General features: G+C 42.3%; 1 protein-coding gene and 1 long non-coding RNA gene across 4 annotated transcripts in view; one reads left to right on the top strand and one right to left on the bottom strand.

Annotated features, from left to right (window-relative positions):
* Window positions 1-7,630, bottom strand: part of LOC112840368 (uncharacterized) — a 14,998-nt gene extending 7,368 nt beyond the window's left edge. For 2 of the 3 annotated variants that reach the window (XR_012381473.1, XR_003212458.2), the window contains exons 1-6: window positions 7,211-7,630; window positions 6,686-7,121; window positions 5,034-5,189; window positions 2,112-2,234; window positions 1,364-1,434; window positions 1,041-1,244 (exon numbers count right to left, since the gene is read on the bottom strand). This is a non-coding gene — a long non-coding RNA (uncharacterized lncRNA). Of the gene's footprint in view, window positions 1-1,040; window positions 1,245-1,363; window positions 1,435-2,111; window positions 2,238-5,033; window positions 5,190-6,685; window positions 7,122-7,210 lie in introns of all 3 variants that reach the window. The other variant, XR_003212457.2, reaches the window with a different exon arrangement.
* Window positions 7,631-7,694: 64 nt separating this feature from the next.
* FDX1 (ferredoxin 1) overlaps window positions 7,695-20,057 on the top strand; it is a 190,135-nt gene continuing 177,772 nt past the window's right edge. The window contains exons 1-2 of the mRNA XM_025893448.2: window positions 7,695-8,036; window positions 13,565-13,692. Coding sequence (XP_025749233.2) covers window positions 7,870-8,036; window positions 13,565-13,692 — 295 coding nt within the window. The 5' untranslated portion in view covers window positions 7,695-7,869. The remainder of the gene's footprint in view (window positions 8,037-13,564; window positions 13,693-20,057) is intronic.

Genomic DNA, 20,057 nt, shown 5'->3' with positions numbered 1-20,057 from the left:
AAAGAATTTCTGGCCATCTTCTCCAACTTAAAACTGAATGAAAATGAGTTAACATTGTGCAGTTCACCTTTTCAATAATAGTGTGAATAAAGCGCTGCCAATCTATGTTACTGATCTCTACCACAGTATGGTCCTGAAAACAAAATATGCCAACATTGAAATACCAGAATTCTATAAATATCTCAGAGGTAGTTAACCTACATGTAAATCCAATTATAATCTATATTCTGAAGTACTTAAATTTTAGAACAAAGTAAATAACCCTTATTTTTATTTTCAACTACAATGTGGTCTCTATATCAATTTTTTAAGATTTACTGATACTTTATTACCTAGGACACTCAATTTTCATGTGTTTCCTCTGTACTTAATTGGGAAATTAATTGGGAAATTAGATTATTTAACAAAGTACAGGTTACCAAATGTGTCAAGTTTATTAGTCTTACTGAATATTTGATCTGTTAATTCCCTGAGTATGTTAACAATCTCCCTATGTGACTGCATATTTGCCCATTTTCCCATGAAATTGTTTTATATAAAACATACATTCATAAATATATGCTGTATTGTTAGATACTTGCAAGTTTAGAGTTGCTGGACATTCCAAATTAATTTAAATGCTTAGCATTTTTTAGTGACCACGTTTATCCTTTATAATGCATCCCCCCCACATCTATTTAATTGGATTTAAATGAAGTCCCGTTAATTGGACAGCAATACAGCAAGCTATCTTTTCACTGTATTTACCTGATTTTTTTTTATCCTTTTATATCTTTTATAATTTTGATATATTTCTTCTAAATGTCATAGAGTCAGAATTTCTGCATCCTCAACCCAAAGTCTGCCTTTTCATTGGTGTACTGAATCCATTTACATTTGAGATATTGGGACTTATTTTTAAGATTTCATTTTATTCTTTCAAAATATGTGCTTTTAAATGTTTTTTTTCCTTTCTTTTATTCTTTCTTTTGGAGCTTAAAGGATGTATTTGTCAGGATCAAGGCTAAGCTGTGGTAACAAAGAGTCTTTAAGATAAGTACCTTCAGGAGCATCCATGTCAACTTCTCTCGTGAAGCATTTCAGAAGCGGGCTGGGCTTGCAGAGCAAGGCTGCAGCATCAAGGCCGGGAAGTAAGTCGGCCACACGCAGTCACACGGGAGCCCACGAGGGTAGACCGGTTCTGACCGTCTGTCATCTCTGATATTTAGCTTCTGTGTTTGCCTACCATGTGATCACCCTGGTTGCTGAAAGGAAAACAGACAGAAAGGAAAACAAAGAGCTTCCTTTTAAAAAGACTATCTGGCTGCACACATCATTTCTACCTCCACGGCTGTAGCAAAGGCTGTTACAGGGACACACTTACCTGCACAAGCAACTGGGAAATGTGGTCTCTGGTGAGAGTGAGACACATGCTCAGCTAAAATGCAAGATATTCTGTCACCAAAAAGAAGAAAGCGAGAGAGGATTGTGTCAATAACACTTTCGGTCTTATTACTCATTACATATTGGTTCAATAATATAATTCTATCTTGCTCTTATTTTTATCTCCTCATGAGATCATAGTTGGTGTTACTATTTTACAACCAATTGTTATTTAGATTTACCCACATGGTTGCTAATTTTTTGCTTATCATTTCTTTTTGCCTCTTAGTCCTTCCTTTTGGGTTCAATTTCACCATTCTTTTTTTTTTTTTTAAGATTTTATTTATTTGACAGAGAGAGACACAGCAAGAGAGGAAACACAAGCAGGGGGAGTGGGAGGGGAGGGAGAAGCAGGCTTCCTGCCCAGCAGGGAGCCCGATGCAGGGCTTGATCCCAGGATCCCAGGATCATGACCTGAGCCGAAGGCAGACGCTTAACGACTGAGCCCCCCCAGGCGCCCCTCAATTTCACTATTCTTGAAGAACATTGTATTAGCTATCTATCGCTGCATAACAAACTGCTCCAAAGGATAATGAGTGGGAACAACATTTACGATGTTTCTGGATCTGGGGTGGCTTCGCTGGGCCCTCTGCTTCAGGGTCCCTTAGAGGCCACAGTCAGGGTGTCAGCTGGGGATTCAGTCATCTCAAGGCCCCACTGAAGAAGGAGCTGCTTCCCAGACCACTCACATGGTTGTCGACAGGATTCAGTTCTTCGTGACTGGATAACCAGACGAAAGTCTCAGTTCCTTGCTGGCTGTTTGCTAGAGGCTGTCCTTAGTTCTTTGCCATGTGAGTGTCCCCAACCCGCAGCTTCTTCATCAAAGCATGTAAACCAAGTGGGCAACAGAGGAAGGAAGAGAACCAGCAAGACAGAAATCACAGTCTTTTGTAACATAATGCACAAGTGACATTCCATCATTTTTGCTGTATTCTATTTGTTAGAAGCAATCACTAGGTCCGGCCCACACTCAAGAAGAGGGGATTACATCTAGGTGTGAGTCCCAGCAGGTGGGGCTCACGGGAGCCATGTCAGAAGCCGCCTACCAAATACACTCTTTATATAAGTTCTTTCAGTGAGTTTGAGACCAGTAGCTCTATTAATTTTTGTTGGTTTAAAAATGTCTTAAACGTCTTCCTTTCAGTCTCATTCTCTTTCCTTCTGGGACTCCAAACAGAAGTGTGTTAGACCATGTGATATTATCGTCTGACAGCCCAATGATGCCATGTTCTTATGTTTTTCTAGTCTTTTTTCTCTTTGAATGTCATTCTGGAAACTTTCTATTGCTATGTTTTCAGGTTCACTGATCTTTGCTTCTGTGGTGTTATTGACTTCTAACCTTTTGTACATTTAGACATTTAGAACACTTCCAATCAGAGGAAAAACAGCATGGAAATCTGATTAATATTTAAACCAAACAATACAGAAAATATCACGTTTCAAACTCTTGACATAGCCAAACACACTACTTAGAGGAAACTTAAATATTTAGAAAAATTAAATACTTCTTTTAAAAATCAAATTGAAAATTAATAAACTAAGTATCTAGATCAATAAGTTAGAAAAAGAACAAACAAGTAATCCCAAGAACATAGGATGGAACAAATCATAAAGATAAATGAATAAGGACACCTGGATGGCTCAGTAGGTACAGTGTGTGATTCTTGATCTCTGGCTTGTGAGTTTGAACTCCACACTGGGTGTAGAGACCACTAAAAAATAAAATCTTTAAAAAAAATGAATAAGATTAGGAGTGCCTGCGGTGGCTCAGTCGTTAAGCGTCTGCCTTCGGCTCAGGTCATGATCCCAGGGTCCTGGGATCGAGCCCCGATTCGGGCTCCCTGCTCAGCGGGAAGCCTGCTTCTCCCTCTCCCACTCCCCCTGCTTGTGTTCCCTCTCTTGCTGTGTCTCTGTCAAATGAATAAATAAAATCTTTAAAAAAAAATGAGCAAGATTAGAAAACAAAGATATAGCACAGAAAACCACTGTCCAAACCTGTTATCTGAAAAGACCAATAAAACAAAGTTTTGCTAAGATTATTCAAAGAAAAAAGACTCAGAAAATAATATAAGAAATATGAAAAAAGGGTGCCTGGGTGGCTCAGTCGTTAAGCGTCTGCCTTCGGCTCAGGTCATGATCCCAGGGGCTGGGATCAAGCCCCACATAGAGCTCCCTGCTCCGCGGGAAGCCTGCTTCTCCCTCTCCCGCGCCCCCTGCTTGTGTTCCCTCTCTCTCTGTCAAATAAATGAATAAAATCTTTAAAAAAAAGAAATATGAAAAAACTCAGAAAATAATATAAGAATTATGAAATGTAGTTATAGATATATCAGAGATTTTTTTTTTTAAAAGGTGACACTAGGAAAAAATTTATGCCAACAGATTTTGAAAATCTAGGTGAAATATACTATTTATTAGAAAATTATAACTTTTTTTTAAAGGGGGGGTAGGGCAGAGAGAGAATCTAAGTTCCATGCCCAGTGTGGAGCCTGACAAGGGGCTCAATCTCACCACACTGAGATCACGATTTTGAGCTGAAATCAAGAGTCAGATGCTTAACTGACTGAGCTACCCAGGCGCCCGAGAAGATTATAACTTTTAAATCAGCTTTTGAGTAAAGAGAAAACATGAATAAACCTGTAAGTACAGCAGATAAATAAAGGGAAACAAGCCTTTATCCTGCCTTTCCCATACAGGTTCCGAGGAGATCTGAATAGAAGATGAAGGCAGATCTGTCTAGAGAAGTAGTCTAGGTGATCAATGAAAGAATGATAGGATTAGAACACCTGCATTTTGCAACCCCAAGTGAACTGTTCATCACCCGTGGCTAACGTGACAAAAAAAGACAACCAACTATTAACATTTGAAGGACACATTAAAAAGTTAAGAAGTACATAAAAAGTAATCTTAACAAAGAAACGGGACTTGAAACTGAGCAAGTCACTTGATCCAAGCTCTTATTTGCATGTAACAATTTAATTGTAAGCTGTGACAGAGGGATTTCTAGTGTGTAAGGCTCCCAAAGATGCATGTGTCAGAGAATGGTTCCTCCAAGGACTGGAGTCCTGGAGACCGGTTCTAAGTCAGCCAGGTTCAGGCTGCCAACATAACCTGCAGAGGAGAAAGGCATGATACGGGACTGATGGGCAGTGGAAGGCAGAGCTTGAGGGGGGTGGTGTGTCCGGCTGAGCAGTTTGTTTTACGCTATAAATAAATGGTGATAAAATGTCACTCAAGGATATTCATCAAGAAAGTAACAGAATCATACCAGTATTTTAATGGGATCAGCCTACTAGCAGTATGGAGGCTGTCTTAGAGCAAGACAAGACTGCAGGCAGGAAGGTCAATTAATTTAAATATCAATTATATCTTTATATTTAGGAAATATATCAGTATCATCAGCCATATTAATAAATCACCTGGGGGTGGGGTAATTTCTTGTGGTGAAATATACTTAGGTCTAATTTTGTATTCTTTTTAAAAAATTTAGGTAATTGCTGACCTTATTGCTAAATTATAGGGACCCTGTAGAATCTAAAGCATCTACTATCGAATATAGAGTTGAAAAATGTGACATGTAAATACACATTAATAATATATAATAATAGGGATACCTGGATGGCTAAGTCAGTTAACTGTCCGACTCCTGATTTCAGCTCAGGTCATGATCTCCGGGTTGTGAGATTGAGTACCGTGTCAGGCTCTGCATTGGGCATGGAGTCTGCTTGAGACTCTCTCTCTCCCTCTGACCTCCCTCCTGCCTCCCCCTCCTTAAAAAAAAAATATATATATATATATATATATATAATAAAATTATACCTATTCATAATAAAATATAATAAGAAGAATAAAAATATCATTTCTTGTGTTTATGCCCTGGACTTGGGACCAAGAAGACCTAGATTTACAGTTTGGATCTACAACTCACTAGCAGTATGATTCCAGGAAAACTACCACTGGGCACCTCCGTTTCATCCGTAAAATAAGAGGGGAAGGATTATTTTCTTCACTGCTGTGTCTGTAGCACGCGCATGGTGATCTACACATTGCTTATGTCAATAAATATTTTTTGATTAAAGGCATTTATTGACTAAAGGCATGTCTACTCTACAGAGTTGCTGTGATAACGAAAGGAGATAGACATTGTGAAAGTTCCTAACACAGCTCTTAACGGACACATTAAATGGCCGCTTTGTGCCAGGCATTATGCCAGGTGCTGGGCAGACGAAGATGAGTAAGATAGCATCCTTACTTCGGGGGGGCTTCTGCCTAGAGGGGCTACGTAAAGTATGTACGATGGAGCACACAGTACCATGAAGTGCAGAGTAGGGGCTCAATAAACACCAAATCTGAATTTTTATGACACTTTTCAGTTTACAGAGCACCCTCATGAACATTACTCTATTTGAAATAACAGGTACTATCAGTTTTACAAGAATAGACAGAGGTCTTAAGCATTCAGCAGAGGGGAAGGATGATCGGTTGGGATAAACAGGCACAACTTCATGGGAAAGACATAATTTGAAAAGCTTCAAAATATGGACAGATTTTGACAGGAATGACAGATGGAGAGATGGAAGTTTTTTGTTTTTTAAATAAGCTCCAAGCCCAGGGTTGGCCTTGAACTCATGACCCTGAGATTAGGAGTCATATGCTCTAAGGACTGAGCCAGCCAGGTGCCCTGGGGATGGGAGTTTTAGAAGGTGGAGAAATACATAAATCCCCTCTGCAATACTGCTGAATTGATATTTGTAATCTTTGGAATCAAGCCTTATCCATCTTTGAAAATCCAGAGTCCGTTTTTTCCATCTTTAATTTTCAGGTACATGCTTCAGGCACTGTCATGATGACTAATGGAAGTTACACGACAACATTCATTTATTCACAAATATTTACTGCCCACTTGATATGCTCAGAGCCCTGTGACTGGTAGTATGAGGGCTACTAAGATGAACAACGTACATGAGCTCCCCACGAGGCACAAAGCTGGAAGCACTATAGCCCAGCTGAAGCTGATCTGTTGAGAGAGAACATTTGCATTCCCTGCCCCTCCTATTTTCTTCCTACAATTAATTCATCTCACTTTGAAGATCTGATCTTACAAAAAAAAAAACGAACTGTTCTTTACAATTCCTCTTTCCGACTACCTGTCAGGTCTGTTGTGCCCTTTCCAGCCTGAAAGGCTTTCTCTTTATGGGAAGATTTAGACGATTTGGGAGCCAAACGACTGCCCTCCTTCTGCCCTCAGGCTCCATGCCCAGCACACCTCGTTTCGAGAAAGTTTACTCAGGTCTGTGCTTTCTTGTCCTGCATATTCTTTGAAGTATCTTTTACTGCGTTCGGCACATCCGCAAAACCCACTTGCCTACGATCTTTAGCGTCTTTAAAGATGGCTTTAGGGAGGGGGCCCGAGGGGTTACCACAGTAACGTTCGTGACGCACCAGGCAGGCCACTGTGCGTCTTTTCTGTGACCCTCAGAACGGCCCTGGAGCCCGGAACATCTTATCGGCGTGTCAGTGCTTTGGAAACCGTGATCCTCGAGGACGGTAACTCACCCAAGGTCTCGGAGCTCCGCGGAGGCCGACCTTGGATTTGAACATTGCTACTTCTGACCTCAAAGCCCATGTTCTTTCCACCACAACGGATCAATCCTGATAACGTGTATTTTTAATTTCGTCTCCCTTGCGTTTTGTAGAAACCCCTAAGGAAAAAAAATTCGGTTCATCGAAAAGTTTCCAAACACATGGATTTCATGTGCTGAACACGCATTCATTTACCCCGGATTATTACCTGCTTTCTCCGGTATGCCCGAGCTTATTCATTACTGCGACCTTTATAACTGCAAGGCCACGGGTGCTCCTCTGTGTGTCACGCCTTTGGCGCCGTGACATTTCCCACCGTCCCTGTTTGACAAGGCCCAGACTTCATTTTTCCCTCTAATCTGAACTCCGGGACGGTAACTGCCCACGTTGGTTTTTGTTTTGAACAGGGAGAAGGCGAGAGGCGTGAGGAACATTAGAGGTTTCGTCACCCGCGGGTCGTTCCACCTCAACTTTCCGTCAGACGTCCGGCTGCCTCCGAGACCTCGTCGCTCCCGCGCGCCCACGGCGGACGGAGCGGCACGGCGCAGGCCAACCTGCTCGGTGGGTGCGTGCGCCCCGCGCTCAGCCCCGCCCCCTCGAGGCCACACCCGCCCGGGAGGCGTGGGAACGGGCAGGGGGCGGCGCTGCGCTTGGGGTGCCGCCGGGCTTATAGGTCACCCGGAAGGCGCGCGCAGCCTGCGGCCGCCGCACGGAACGAGCCCTCGCCGGGACCCCAGCTGCCGCGCTCCTCCCCGCGGGCCCCCGGGCGTCCGGCGCCGGCGCAGCGGCCTGTTCGCGCTCGCCGAGCCTCTCGCGGCCGCTGCCGTGCGGCCTCCGTCGCTTCCGGTTGTTACCCGACCACCGGCTATGGCCGCCGCCGGGGGCGCCCGGCTCCTGCGCGCCGCGTCCGCGGCTCTAGGCGGCGCGGCCCGCCGTTGGCAGGTCGTCGCCGGACCCCGCGCGGCACCGGGCCGGGGCGGCGGCGCGGGGGGGCTGGCCCGGACGCTGAGCGTGTCGGCGCCGGCGCGGAGCAGGTGAGGCGCGGCCCGCAGTGCGCATGCGGGCGGGGGGGTCCCCCGGCGCCGCGGCCCGCAGTGCGCATGCGGGCGGGGGTCCCCCGGCGCCGCGGCCGGCTGGGCGTGGGGGTTCTCGTTCCGCGGTCTCGGCCCGGGCGCTGTCCGCGATTGCTCGCCCTTCGCCGCGCCGGCGCCGTGGCGCCCCTCGGGGCCCTGTCTCCCTTGTGTCGCGCCGCGGTGTCCCTGCCAGCCCCCGACGCCTGCGGGAAGCGGTGCCCCGGGACCCCGGCTCCCCCTTTCCCCGCGCCTCCCGGGGCCCTCCAGAAAGCCGCGCGCTCCGCCGCCGCCCTTCTCCCGTGGTTTCGCTCGGCGGCTGACCTTTGCTTTGCCCGGAGCCTGCAGTGACCTTCATAAGATGTTCCCCCACGGATGTCCTGGCCGGCAGTTTTCGTTCTGGGCCTTTCCCCGGCCCTGTTAGGACGTTCTGTGTCCAGTTCTCGGGTAGGGGAATGTCTGTCCGGAATACACCCGCTCTGTGCTCTGTACTTCCCTGGCCGCTCTCGGAGCCTATAAGAGGGCTAAAAGCCTCTGCCTTGGGCTGGCAAGGCAGGGTTTGAAACTGAGCTGAATGCCTGACTTCCTCCGTTACTGTAGGTCTCAGTTTCCCCATTTATAAATGGAGCCTAACACTAGTCTAGGCCTCATACGGTTATTTGAAGAGTAAGCCAGGTAGTACAGGTGGTCTTGTGCCTGGCGCATGGGGAGGGTTCAGGGGATGCCACTCGGTAGCGGTAGCTCCTGAGGCCCACAGTGTTGTGTGGTGTACTAAATGTTGAAAGAGATGTGAAAAAATTTCCCCCAGATATGTTGAAGTTTTATATTCTTGGGCATATTTGTTTTTCAAAGATACAATCCCCTGCGATGTAATAGAGTTAAAATGTACTCGTCATTTGTAGCCTTATGTAATCCAGGTCTCTGAACAACGCTGACCCTTGCTGTCCCGGAGCAGGAGGCAAGAACTGGGGGGAGAGAATGTTGGCTTTGTATGCTGCCTTCTCTGGTTTCTTCTTTTTTTTTTTTTAAAGGTTATCAGACTTTTTTTTTTTTTAAGATTTTATTTATTTATTTGACAGAGAGAGACAGCGAGAGCAGGAACACAAGCAGGGGGAGTGGGAGAGGGAGAAGCAGGCTTCCCGCCGAGCAGGGAGCCCGATGTGGGACTCAATCCCAGGACCCTGGGATCATGACCTGAGCCGAAGGCAGACGCTTAACGACTGAGCCACCCAGGCGCCCTGGTTTCTTCTTGATAAGGTCTCCAAGAACAGAGGCCACGACTTAATCATCTTTTCCCCTTCATCCTATTATGTAGTGTGTGCTCAATAAATTTTTGTTGGGGCGCCTGGGTGGCTCAGTCGTTAAGCGTCTGCCTTCGGCTCAGGTCATGATCCCAGGGTCCTGGGATCGAGTCCCACATCAGGCTCCCTGCTCGGCGGGAAGCCTGCTTCTCCCTCTCCCACTCCCCCTGCTTGTGTTCCTGCTCTCGCTGTCTCTCTCTGTCAAATAAATAAATAAAAAATCTTTAGAAAAAAAAAATAAATTTTTGTTGCGCGGACTGTGAGGGAGATAGTGGAGAAGGCAAGCCAGATTTATTTGTCCCTATTTCCCTGACATTTCCCTGCCTTGACCTCTCTACATGCATATGTCTTGCTTTCTGCAATGGGTGCATTCTTGAAAAATCGTGTATAAATTGGGACATATATTGAGCATATTTACGAAACTAGTATTTAAAGAAAATGAGTGCTTTTGTAAATGGGTATTACGTCCCCCAAATTTATTAAGTTTGAACTTGGTTATTATCAAGTTGTGTCAGAGGGAAGCACATCTGTTCCATTCCCTCATGATCCTGCTTTCCTCCTCATTGACACAGTTTCAATGGATGGCCTTGTGCCTTGTATTACAGACTTTGGAGCTGCAACTAGATTTTCCAACTCATAGTATCTGAGGCTTGTGTTTTCCAGTTTGGATATGACTAACCACATGTGGCTATTTAAGATAACGTACGTTAAATACAGTGAAAAGAATCAGTATTCCATTTGCAGTGGCCGCATGTCAAGTGCTCAACAGCCGCGTGGGGCCAGTAGCTACTGTACTGGACATTGCAGGTACAGAACATCTCTGCTAGTGCAGAAAGTTCCATTGAACAGAGCAGCCTGGAGGCTGTAGTCCCGTCTCGGGAAGTTTAACATGTTTAAGTTAAACAAGTTTAACTTAGCTAGTAGCTAAGTCATCAGTAATTGAGAGTTGAAAAAACTCCTTTTGCTCCAAAATATGCTGACAAAATACTTTATGTTTCGTAGTGATTTAGGTTCCACAGGGCTTTCACAAAAATTGTACTTCACTCTCAAGAAAATCCTGGGAGGTAGGTGGGGTAGGGAATAAAAATTTCGTGTCAAGTAGTTGGCATACTAGGAATACAACTCAAGTCATTTTCGCTTGTTTTCTTGAGCACTGTAAGAGTTGATAATTCTTTAGTCCATAGAGTCATTTGGAAGAGTTAAGGTGGTTATGGAAGTAGGGAGCCCTAGAAGGGGCCCTTTCCTTGGACCAAGTGCCCCAGGCCCCCCCATGGTGAAAAGGTGGGCATGAGCAGCTATTACTTCCCTCCCTGGGGAAGTCTGTTACGAACTTTATCACCGCCACCCCTGACAGCTTCCCCCCCTTTTTTTTTTATTATGTTATGTTAATCACCATACATTACATCATTAGTTCTTGATGTAGTGTTCCATGATTCATTGTTTGTGCATAACACCCAGTGCTCCACACAGAACGTGCCCTCTTTAATACCCATCACCAGGCTAACCCATCCCCCACCCCCTCCCCTCTAGAACCCTCAGTTTGTTTCTCAGAGTCCATCGTCTCTCATGGTTCGTCTCCCCCTCCGATTCCCCCCTTCATTTTTCCCTTCCTACTATCTTCATTCTTTTTTTAACAGTATATCAGAGAAGGACATGTATCATATGACCTCACTGATATGAGGAATTCTTAATCTCAGGAAACAAACTGAGGGTTGCTGGAGTGGTGGGGGATGGGAGGGACGGGGTGGCTGGGTGATGGACATGGGGGAGGGTATGTGCTATGGTGAGCACCCTGACAGCTTCCTTAAAATACCTGCTGTGGTTGAGCAGAATAAATGACAGTAGGAAAAGGTAACAAGTGAAGAAAAGAGTTGCGTGTGGTGCTGATTAATTGATGATGGTAGAAGATTTAGAAGGATTGTATTTCTCAGGGCATGAAATCTTACCCTGGGGAACCGCTCAGTGCTTTTGGCTAGTTCTCAGAATTAGGGGGGGGAGATATAAAACCCACCAATACTAATTACTAATAGCAAACGGAGAAAGTTATTTGGGTAACATACATGTGTATAATGCTTTAAGGAACAAAGTTTCCATAGACTTTGATTGTCTCAGCCGCTTGGTGAAGTCACTGTTGTCCCCATCTCCCCCCCCCCCCGCCGGGAAGTAAGTGGCTTCCCACCGTCTTTACATCCCATACTCGGGTCAGCTGCGGATCACCCTTCCTCTCTCATTTCTGCGTCCTCTTCGGTCCTTTGGCAAACCTTTCATTGCTCTCTGCAGTTTTTTCTGGGGACTGTACACTCATAATACACAGCAGTTTTAGGCTTCTTCGGAACAAAAGGACTGAGGCCTTAAAGTTTATTAATCTGTGTTTGTTGAGTGCTGTGCTCCTCTGCATTAGGTATTTTGCCTCCATTGTTAAAATTAGAATATGAATGTTACCCTGATTTTACAGAAGAGGGGTCTGATATCAGAGATTTCTGTGCTGTAAGCTTAGCTGTAGAATGATCCAGAAGAGCAGTCGTAAAACCCCTGGCTTTCAGTGGTGCACATACATGATGGGATTCTTGCTCTCGTCCTTCCTGCAGCTTTAGCTCCCGGGCGTTTGTGCACGTCAGATCCCTAGACTGAAGTGCTGGGCTCACACCCATATTTCCATCTGGCTTCTGGACATTCTCCTCTGGTTTTTTTCTTTGAACTCAAAACAGGTTTAGACTGGAACTCATTTCCATCTTCCCCAAAGCTGCTCCATCTCTGTTAACTCTAGGTTAAACTGGATCCCCTCATTGCCTGAGCTGCAGATTTCAACATTGTTTTTTCCCTCTTTCCCAATCTACCTTGTATAGATGGTCAACAAAACCTTCTATTTCTGCCTCCTGAGTATCTCTGAGGTCAGTGTCTCCTACGTTCTTTCTTTGTATTCTTTTAATAACCTCCAAAGTGGGGTCCACCCCTGCCTCCAGAGTATCTTCATTCGCAGCCATTCTGCCTTGAAGAGATGGCAGTTATCTAGTTGAAAATGATGAATAATGTTCAGGAGTACTTATTTCTAAAGTATTTTTTGGCTGTGAAAAGAAGTTGGAGAGCACAGGCCCTTTTGGAGGGACATTCTCCCTCCCTCTCTCTTTCTCTCTTAGACACACACACAGAGTTGATAATTTTTAATTCTCAGAATTCTCTTTTTCCAGCATCGAATTATCAGGGAGGGCATTATCTGAAAGGGGCTTTCACTTGCCTCATTTGTTAAATAAGATAATTTACTTGATAATTTGGGATTATGTAATTCTAGGTTATTACTTACATTAAAGTTTTCTTTGCTGGATTATTACCATCTATTGGCAGTAGTGAAAATTACAACTAATTATTTTAGCTGAAGTGTATCTTTTCAGTTGTGAGGTAAAAATTAAAAATGACCAGTGGTAGATGACAAGCATCTAGTTGCTAATATAATTTCTTCTCCCAAATTGTGAGAAGGGAAAGAAATTTAAGTCAGTCATGCGCTAACTCTGGATAATATAATATCCTATAATAAAACACGTAAGGAGGCATTATATTTATTTTCCCATTGATTGAAACAAATACAAATCTATGCTAGTCCCTTTGGTTTTTGAGTACATGGTGTGGACCAAAGTGAGATGTTTAAATGCTCAGAAAACGATCGGACCACTGCCTCCCGGCAGCAGTACCTACCGGACACCTGCACAACAGGTGTCTTACTGATCACAGAATGATGGGCCTTTCTACCGCTCTCCACAACCAGGGTCTCGTCTTTTAGGGACACTCCATAGAGACGTTGCTTTTCAGAGGGCTGTGTTACAGCAACATAGATTTCCTGACTGATGAGGATTGCTAAATGTTTTCACATGACTGTGACCTGTGACCGTGACCTATGACCGTGACCCAAGGCACAGCAGGTGGCCTTGATAGGGGTGTGGATGCTCTTTCCTTTAAGGTGGTAGGTAGAGCTTCCTCTCTGGTAGATGGAGAGATAGACATGCCTCTGCTTTGTGATGTCTTCTTCTCAAACTTTGGAAAGGAAAGAAAATACTATAAAAAAACATATTTGTGTGTGTGGGTGTGCCTCCATACATGCACATCCTATTTTCTTTGACCTTATAAGTTCTGAAAACAATTATTTTAAAGTATCCCTTGAAATTATTAAAAATAATGAAGGACTGCTTCCTTTTCCAGCTCAGAAGATAAAATAACAGTCCACTTTGTAAACCGTGACGGTGAGACATTAACAGCCAAAGGAAAAGTTGGTGACTCTCTACTAGATGTTGTGATTGAAAATAACCTAGATATTGATGGTTTTGGTGAGTATGGAACATTCCTTAAAATTTATAAGTGAGACCATTAAATAGGAACTTTTGGGGGGTTTTTTGCAGAATTTTAACCTTTAGCATGCTAAGTAAAATATTAAAATTCCGGATGTGTCAGTGTTAAATTCTCATTTATAAAGAACATGAGTGACACTGCGTTTCTCTTCTTTGTACATTGAATTAACTGTGTGCCCCGAAGTCTCTTGCCTCATTACCTTACCGATGATGACTTGTGTGCCACTAAGCTGGGAGTAGCAACTGGAGTTGAAAGACACCAGGTTAGAGATAATGAATGTCATATCATGGAAGAGTAGTTAGTTTTGGCTTAGTTTTTTGGTTTTAACTTTATATTTGGAAATATCTTCGATGTAGAGAAAAGAATTTTCCTGTATAATCTTTACTAAGCTTCCCCTACTATTAACAGTTTACTTAACTGTGGTATAATAATCAAAATGCAGAAATTAATGTTGGTTCAATAACTCAAAAACTCTAGACTTAATAGAATTTTCCTATGACTGTCTTTTGTTTTGGGATTCGACGTAAGAGCCCATGTTGCATTTAGGTAATCTTTCTCTGTAGTCCCCTTCAGTCTGTGACATTTCCTTAGTCCTTTTTTTTTTTTTTTTTTTTTTTCCTTAGTCCATTCTTATTTTTCATGACCTTGATGCTTTCGAAAAGTACTGGTATGTTGTTTTATAAAATGTATCCCTCAATTTGGGTTTGACTGGTGTTTTCTTGTATTGATAGAGCTATTGCATGATTTTAAGTGTGTTTTATTTTGCTTACTCTTTTTCTAAATTTTATTTTTATTGAGCTGTAATTGCCATTTAACATTATATTAGTTTTAGGTGTATCACATACTGATTTGATATTTCTTATGTATTGCAAAATGGTCACCGCAACACGTCCAGCTAACCTGCGTTACCATACAGAGTCTTGAATGTCCTTTCTCCTTCCTTGGAAGGGCAGTTTATCTGCCTCTTGTTAGAGAAGGAAGTGTTTTAGTTAGAAAGTATTTATGTCTAGATCTGACCATATTCTTTATCCACTCACACAAAGCAGGTGTCCCAGAAACTGCCTTCTTACAGCTCAGGGATACGCAGTCTCTCACTTGGCAGTTTTGCTCAAGCTCTCTCTCTCTCTCTCTCTGGAGTGGTGGTTCTCAAAGGGGGTTCCTTTTACCATTAGCATCAGTGTCACTTGGGAAATGCAGATCCTGAGGCCCCACTCCAGACCTACTGAGTCCGAAAGGCTGTGGTAGGGCCCAGCAATGTGTGTTTTAACAGGTCCCCTGTGAGATTCTGATGTATGTTAATGTTTGAGAACCATTGGTTTGCAGTAAGGCCCAAGGAGTATACCTAACGTTCTTTCAAGGTACTGTTCACATTGCACTTTTAAGAGCCCTTTCCACATCAGAATTATTTCTCCTCGTCTGTTTTCCCATTTTATAATAAATATGCCTGTGTTAATGCTCATCACAGTTTTCCTTTTTAGGGAGAATGCCTCTCTCCCGTATGAGATTATGAGTTTTTGCTCAGTTACCTCACAGAGTAGATTTTGTCCAGAGTTGACAGTGCATCATATTTGCTGAATTCTTAAATCTAACGTCAGTTTCAGGGTAAATTATAATAGCTCCCATTTGAGTGCATATGACATTCCAGCATATGTTATCTCTTCTTGTAACAACTTTAAGAACTAGATTTGTTTTTTAAACTTCTATTTTATAGATGAAAAAAGTAAGGTTCAGAGAAATTAATTTTCCCTGGGTCATACATGGAGCAGGTAGGAGGTCTAGGACTCAAGTCTCTAACTCCCAAACCTTGGGCTTTTTCCTTTCTACCATTTTCCCTAAGAGATGTCCTTCCTATGTGAACACCTGTCCCAGAAATAGTTGATACAATTCTAATTTTAAGGAGTTTTTTAGTCTAATGTAGTGGTTCTTTGCTGGGACTGAGTTTCAGAACCTCTCCAGAACTTTAAAAAATGCAAACGTCTACGTTCCATCCTAAATAGTACAGGGAGAGATGAAGTTGTGCAGGTAGAATTGTAAAAGTTGCACAGGGTTCAGATCTATAACGTGGTTAAGAATGACTAATTTAGGGAAAGAACTCATTGGTAATTTATGTAAAATATATATTCTATAAAATTTATAATTCATCTTCCGTATGAGTTCATATTCAGCTACACCTTTAATAAAAATTTTTTTTTTTTTTTTTTAAGTAGGCTTCACATAGGCTCTACACTCAGTGTGGAGCCCAACCAGGGCTTGAACTCACGACCCTGAGATCATGACCTGAGCTGATATCAGGAGTCAGATGCTTAAGTGACTGAGCCACCCCAGGCGCCCCCATATTCAGCTACACTTTTTAAAAAATTTTTTATTGTTATGTTAATCACCATACATTACATCATTAGTTCTTGATGTAGTGTTCCATGATTCATTGTTTGTGCATAACACCCAGTGCTCCACGCAGAATGTGCCCTCTTTAATACCCATCACCAGGCCAACCCATCCCCACACCCCCCTCCCCTCTAGAACCCTCAGTTTGTTTTTCAGAGTCCATCGTCTCTCATGGTTCATCTCCCCCTCCGATTTTCCCCCCCTTTTTCTTCCCCTCCTGTTATCTTCTTTTTCTTTTTTCTTAAAATATGTTGCGTTATTTGTTTCAGAAGTACAGATCTGTGATTCAACAGTCTTGCACAATTCACAGCACTCACCGTAGCACATACCCTCCCCAATGTCTATCACCCAGCCACCCCATCCCTCCCCCCCCCAACCACTCCAGTAACACTCAGTTTGTTTCCTGAGATTAAGAATTCCTCATATCAGTGAGGTCATATGATACATGTCTTTCTCTGATTGACTTATTTCACTCAGCATAACACCCTCCAGTTCCATCCACGTCGTTGCAAATGGCAAGATCTCATTCCTTTTGATGGCTGCATAATATTCCATTGTGTATATATACCACATCTTCTTTATCCATTCATCTGTCGATGGGCATCTTGGCTCTTTCCACAGTTTGGCTATTGTGGACGAAATTTTAGAATTTCTAAGAACAAAAAGAAAACCCTGAATGCTTCCAAAGAGAGGGCCAATAAAAGAACAATAATCAGACTATCATTGCAATTTCTTTTCAGCAGTACTAGTCACTAGAAGATCATTCATAAAACTAATGTATAGAGAGTATATACTGCGTGCTAGACACTGTTCTAGGTGCTTGTGATGTATCAGGGAACCAAACAGACCAAAGTCCTTCCCTGGTGAGTCATTAGCAGAATGTATTCCAGGTTCTGAGGGGAAACAGATGGATCTAAACTTGGCCAAACTACTAAGCAAATTTGAGGGCTAAAAAAAGACCATTTTTAGACATTCAAGATTTAGAAAGCTTACTTCCTGTACAAAACAAAACCAGAGCTCACAGAAGTAATCCAACAAGTAATCCAAGAAAGAAAACAAGAAGCAATGCCATCTGAGTATGACCCAAAGGAAGTGAAGAAAGCAGGAAAAGGAGGAAAGGGCAAGAGGGAGGAAGGATCTATTAGTTCTTCAGGTTGAGAAGAATCTCACTTGAGCCGCAAAATTTCAATTAAATGACATTACATTTCCTTCTCAACTGAGGTTCCTCTACACTACTCAGTTGTTCCTAACAGCTGGTGGCTACGGATGACCTATGTGCCTGGCACTGTGCTGTGCGCTTTATATGGATTAACTCTTTTAATCTTCCGAAGACTTAATTATAATTACAGAGCCGAATATAAATATAGTAAACCATGACCACGTATATATGGAGGGATGTCTATGTGTAAATCTATCCATAAAACAAAAACTTAGAAGTAGACCCTCTTACGTAACTGGGAATCAAGAGCATCTTATCTAAATAAATAAATCCAGAAGTAGAAGTTTGGGTATTATTTAAAGTTACAAAGAATAATTTAAATTATAGTTTTTAGAAAAATTAGAAATACAACTGAATTATATATAATATAACTAACACAAATTAGGAGGTAGAGGGGCACCTGGGTGGCTCAGTTGGTTAAGCATCTGCCTTCGGCTCAGGTCGTGATCTCAGAGTCCCCAGATCAAGCCCCGCATTGGGCTCCCTGCTCAGCAGGGAGTCTGCTTCTCCCTCTGACCCTCTCGCCGCGCTCTCTTTCTCTTTCTTTCTTTGCCTCTCTCAAATAAATAAATAAAATCCTTAAAAAAAAAAATTAGGAGGTAGAGAAGTTGGGAGCAAGTATAAATATTTTTCCTTATCTTTCATAGATGGAAGTCAGTAGACACTTTCCAAAGCTGATAAATTGAGAAACAGAGCTGTAAACATATTCTTTTAAATTATAATAGTAACTGCTACATGACATAACAGCAGGAGCTGTTAACGATGCCTGTATGGAGAGCATCAGGCTGGGCTGGAGTGGTTTAGAGATCACATTTATTTTATACTCTTCTGTACTGATAAAATTTTTTTCTTATTACATGAATATTAAAACTCTAAAATAGAAATGAGCTACTTCAGTAATAGTAGATACATTAATTTTTTGAAGAGGGGAAAAAGTCTAAATGAATCTTTTCCACAAACACGGCAATAATACTTAATATAGACATATGTAATTGAAAGAGGGAGTTGCTTAGTCATAGTTGCTAAATGTATACAAAGGCTCGTGGTTTTTAGGAAAAGTGTCTTAGGTCAAAGAGAGCTTAACATATTATCTACTTGGCTTTTTTAAGTTGAAAAGAAAAAGGAAAACCCACTCTCCAGTTTTTCTAATTATGAAAAGTTGCAAGTATCTTCTGCCTAACCCTGTTGATCCTACAAATGGCTCAAAAACTGATGAACCAAAGATCTGAACTTTCAGAAAAAGGAATTCATCGCTGAGGATTACTCATCTGTCAAAGTAGAATAATGTGCAGTTTGTATTAAGCAACCTTCTCTAACAGTATTTATTTATTGAGCCAGGGAATGTGGTGGTATAGTGGACAGAGCCTGGGTCAGAAAGTCTGTCTTTCCCCACTCTGTCCCCAACTAGCCTAGTGACCTGGCCACCACTTCATCTTTAGTTCCTTCCTCTGTCAAGAGTGGATAAAATCACTCTCCTCACTACTTCATATTGTCTATGTGAAGATCAGAAAAGATCGATCAAAGGGAAGTCCTTTGAAATATTTGAGTGTGCTCAGATTACAATGTAGTATCATTTGGATGATAGAACTTCAAAAATAGAAAGAACTTAGAAATTATCCAGTCAAATTTCTTTAATTCACTGTTTCATTTTCTCATCTATTACTTGCTTAGAGCCCCTGCATATATTATTAATAGTCTTACAATAGAATTTGATTTAAAATTATATTGTTCTGAATTACCTCCTCTTCTAAAATTACAAGGAATCATAGGCTATTCATGCTGCAAGGAATTGCCAGCCACCTCGTGTTTTAATCCCCTTGTTTTAAACATGAAGCAATATTAGCCAAAGAGTGTATCCGGCCTAAGATAAACACAGGACAATGAACCCAAACCCTGGGTTAAAAGCCAGTGCCCAGACTTCCAGTACACAGCCCTTTTCCATGTCACTGCTGAAGCAAGAAATGAATGGCCATTTATGGATAATCACAGTTAATAAAGGTATACACTGCCCTGACAAGAGTATGCTAATTATTTCTAACCATATTCAAAAGATGTTCCTTTCCTCTGCATGCCTGGGTGGTTCAGTCAGTTAAGCGTCTGCCTTCAGCTCAGGTTATGATTCCAGGGTCCTGGGATGGAGCCCCACTTAGGGCTCTCTGCTCGGCGGGGAGTCTGCCTCTCCCTTTGCCTCTGCCCCTCCTTGTGCTCTCACTCTCTCTCTCTGTGTCAAGTAAATAAATAAAATCTTAAAAAAAAATGATTCTCAAACAGCAGTTATGTGACAAACTGAACAACAAAAAAATGTAAAAATGAAGGAAAAAATTTTTAAAGTAATTATACTTAAAAAATAATGTAAATACACAGACTCAAATCTGTTCTATAATTAAAACAGATTGAAAGTTATCAGAACAATTAGGCATTTAATAGTCACATTAATTACCGACATTTCAGTAAAACTTGACATCCTTTCGTCCTTCACACAAACCCATGGAGGAGAGGCAGAAGATGTAATGGTTAAGGAGACAGGGTTTTCAATCAAGACATGAGTTTAAATCCCAGCTCTGCCATTTCCAAGATATATAGATTTTAAAAATGTTCTCAACCTCCCTCAGCCTCGTTTCCCTCATCTGTATTATGGGAATGGTAATAATTCTTTCATAGGTTTGTTGTAAAGATTAAAAATCCACATAACTCAATAAATGGGACGACTCATTATCACTTGGGATTTTTACAGGGGAAGAA

The sequence above is a fragment of the Callorhinus ursinus genome, unplaced genomic scaffold, assembly GCF_003265705.2.
Source record: "Callorhinus ursinus isolate GAN/ISIS: 27379988/994484 unplaced genomic scaffold, GSC_fseal_2.0 scaffold19, whole genome shotgun sequence".
NCBI lineage: Eukaryota > Metazoa > Chordata > Mammalia > Carnivora > Otariidae > Callorhinus > Callorhinus ursinus.
The sequence above is the reverse complement of the archived record's forward strand: the minus strand, read 5'-3'. Positions and strand labels throughout refer to the sequence as shown.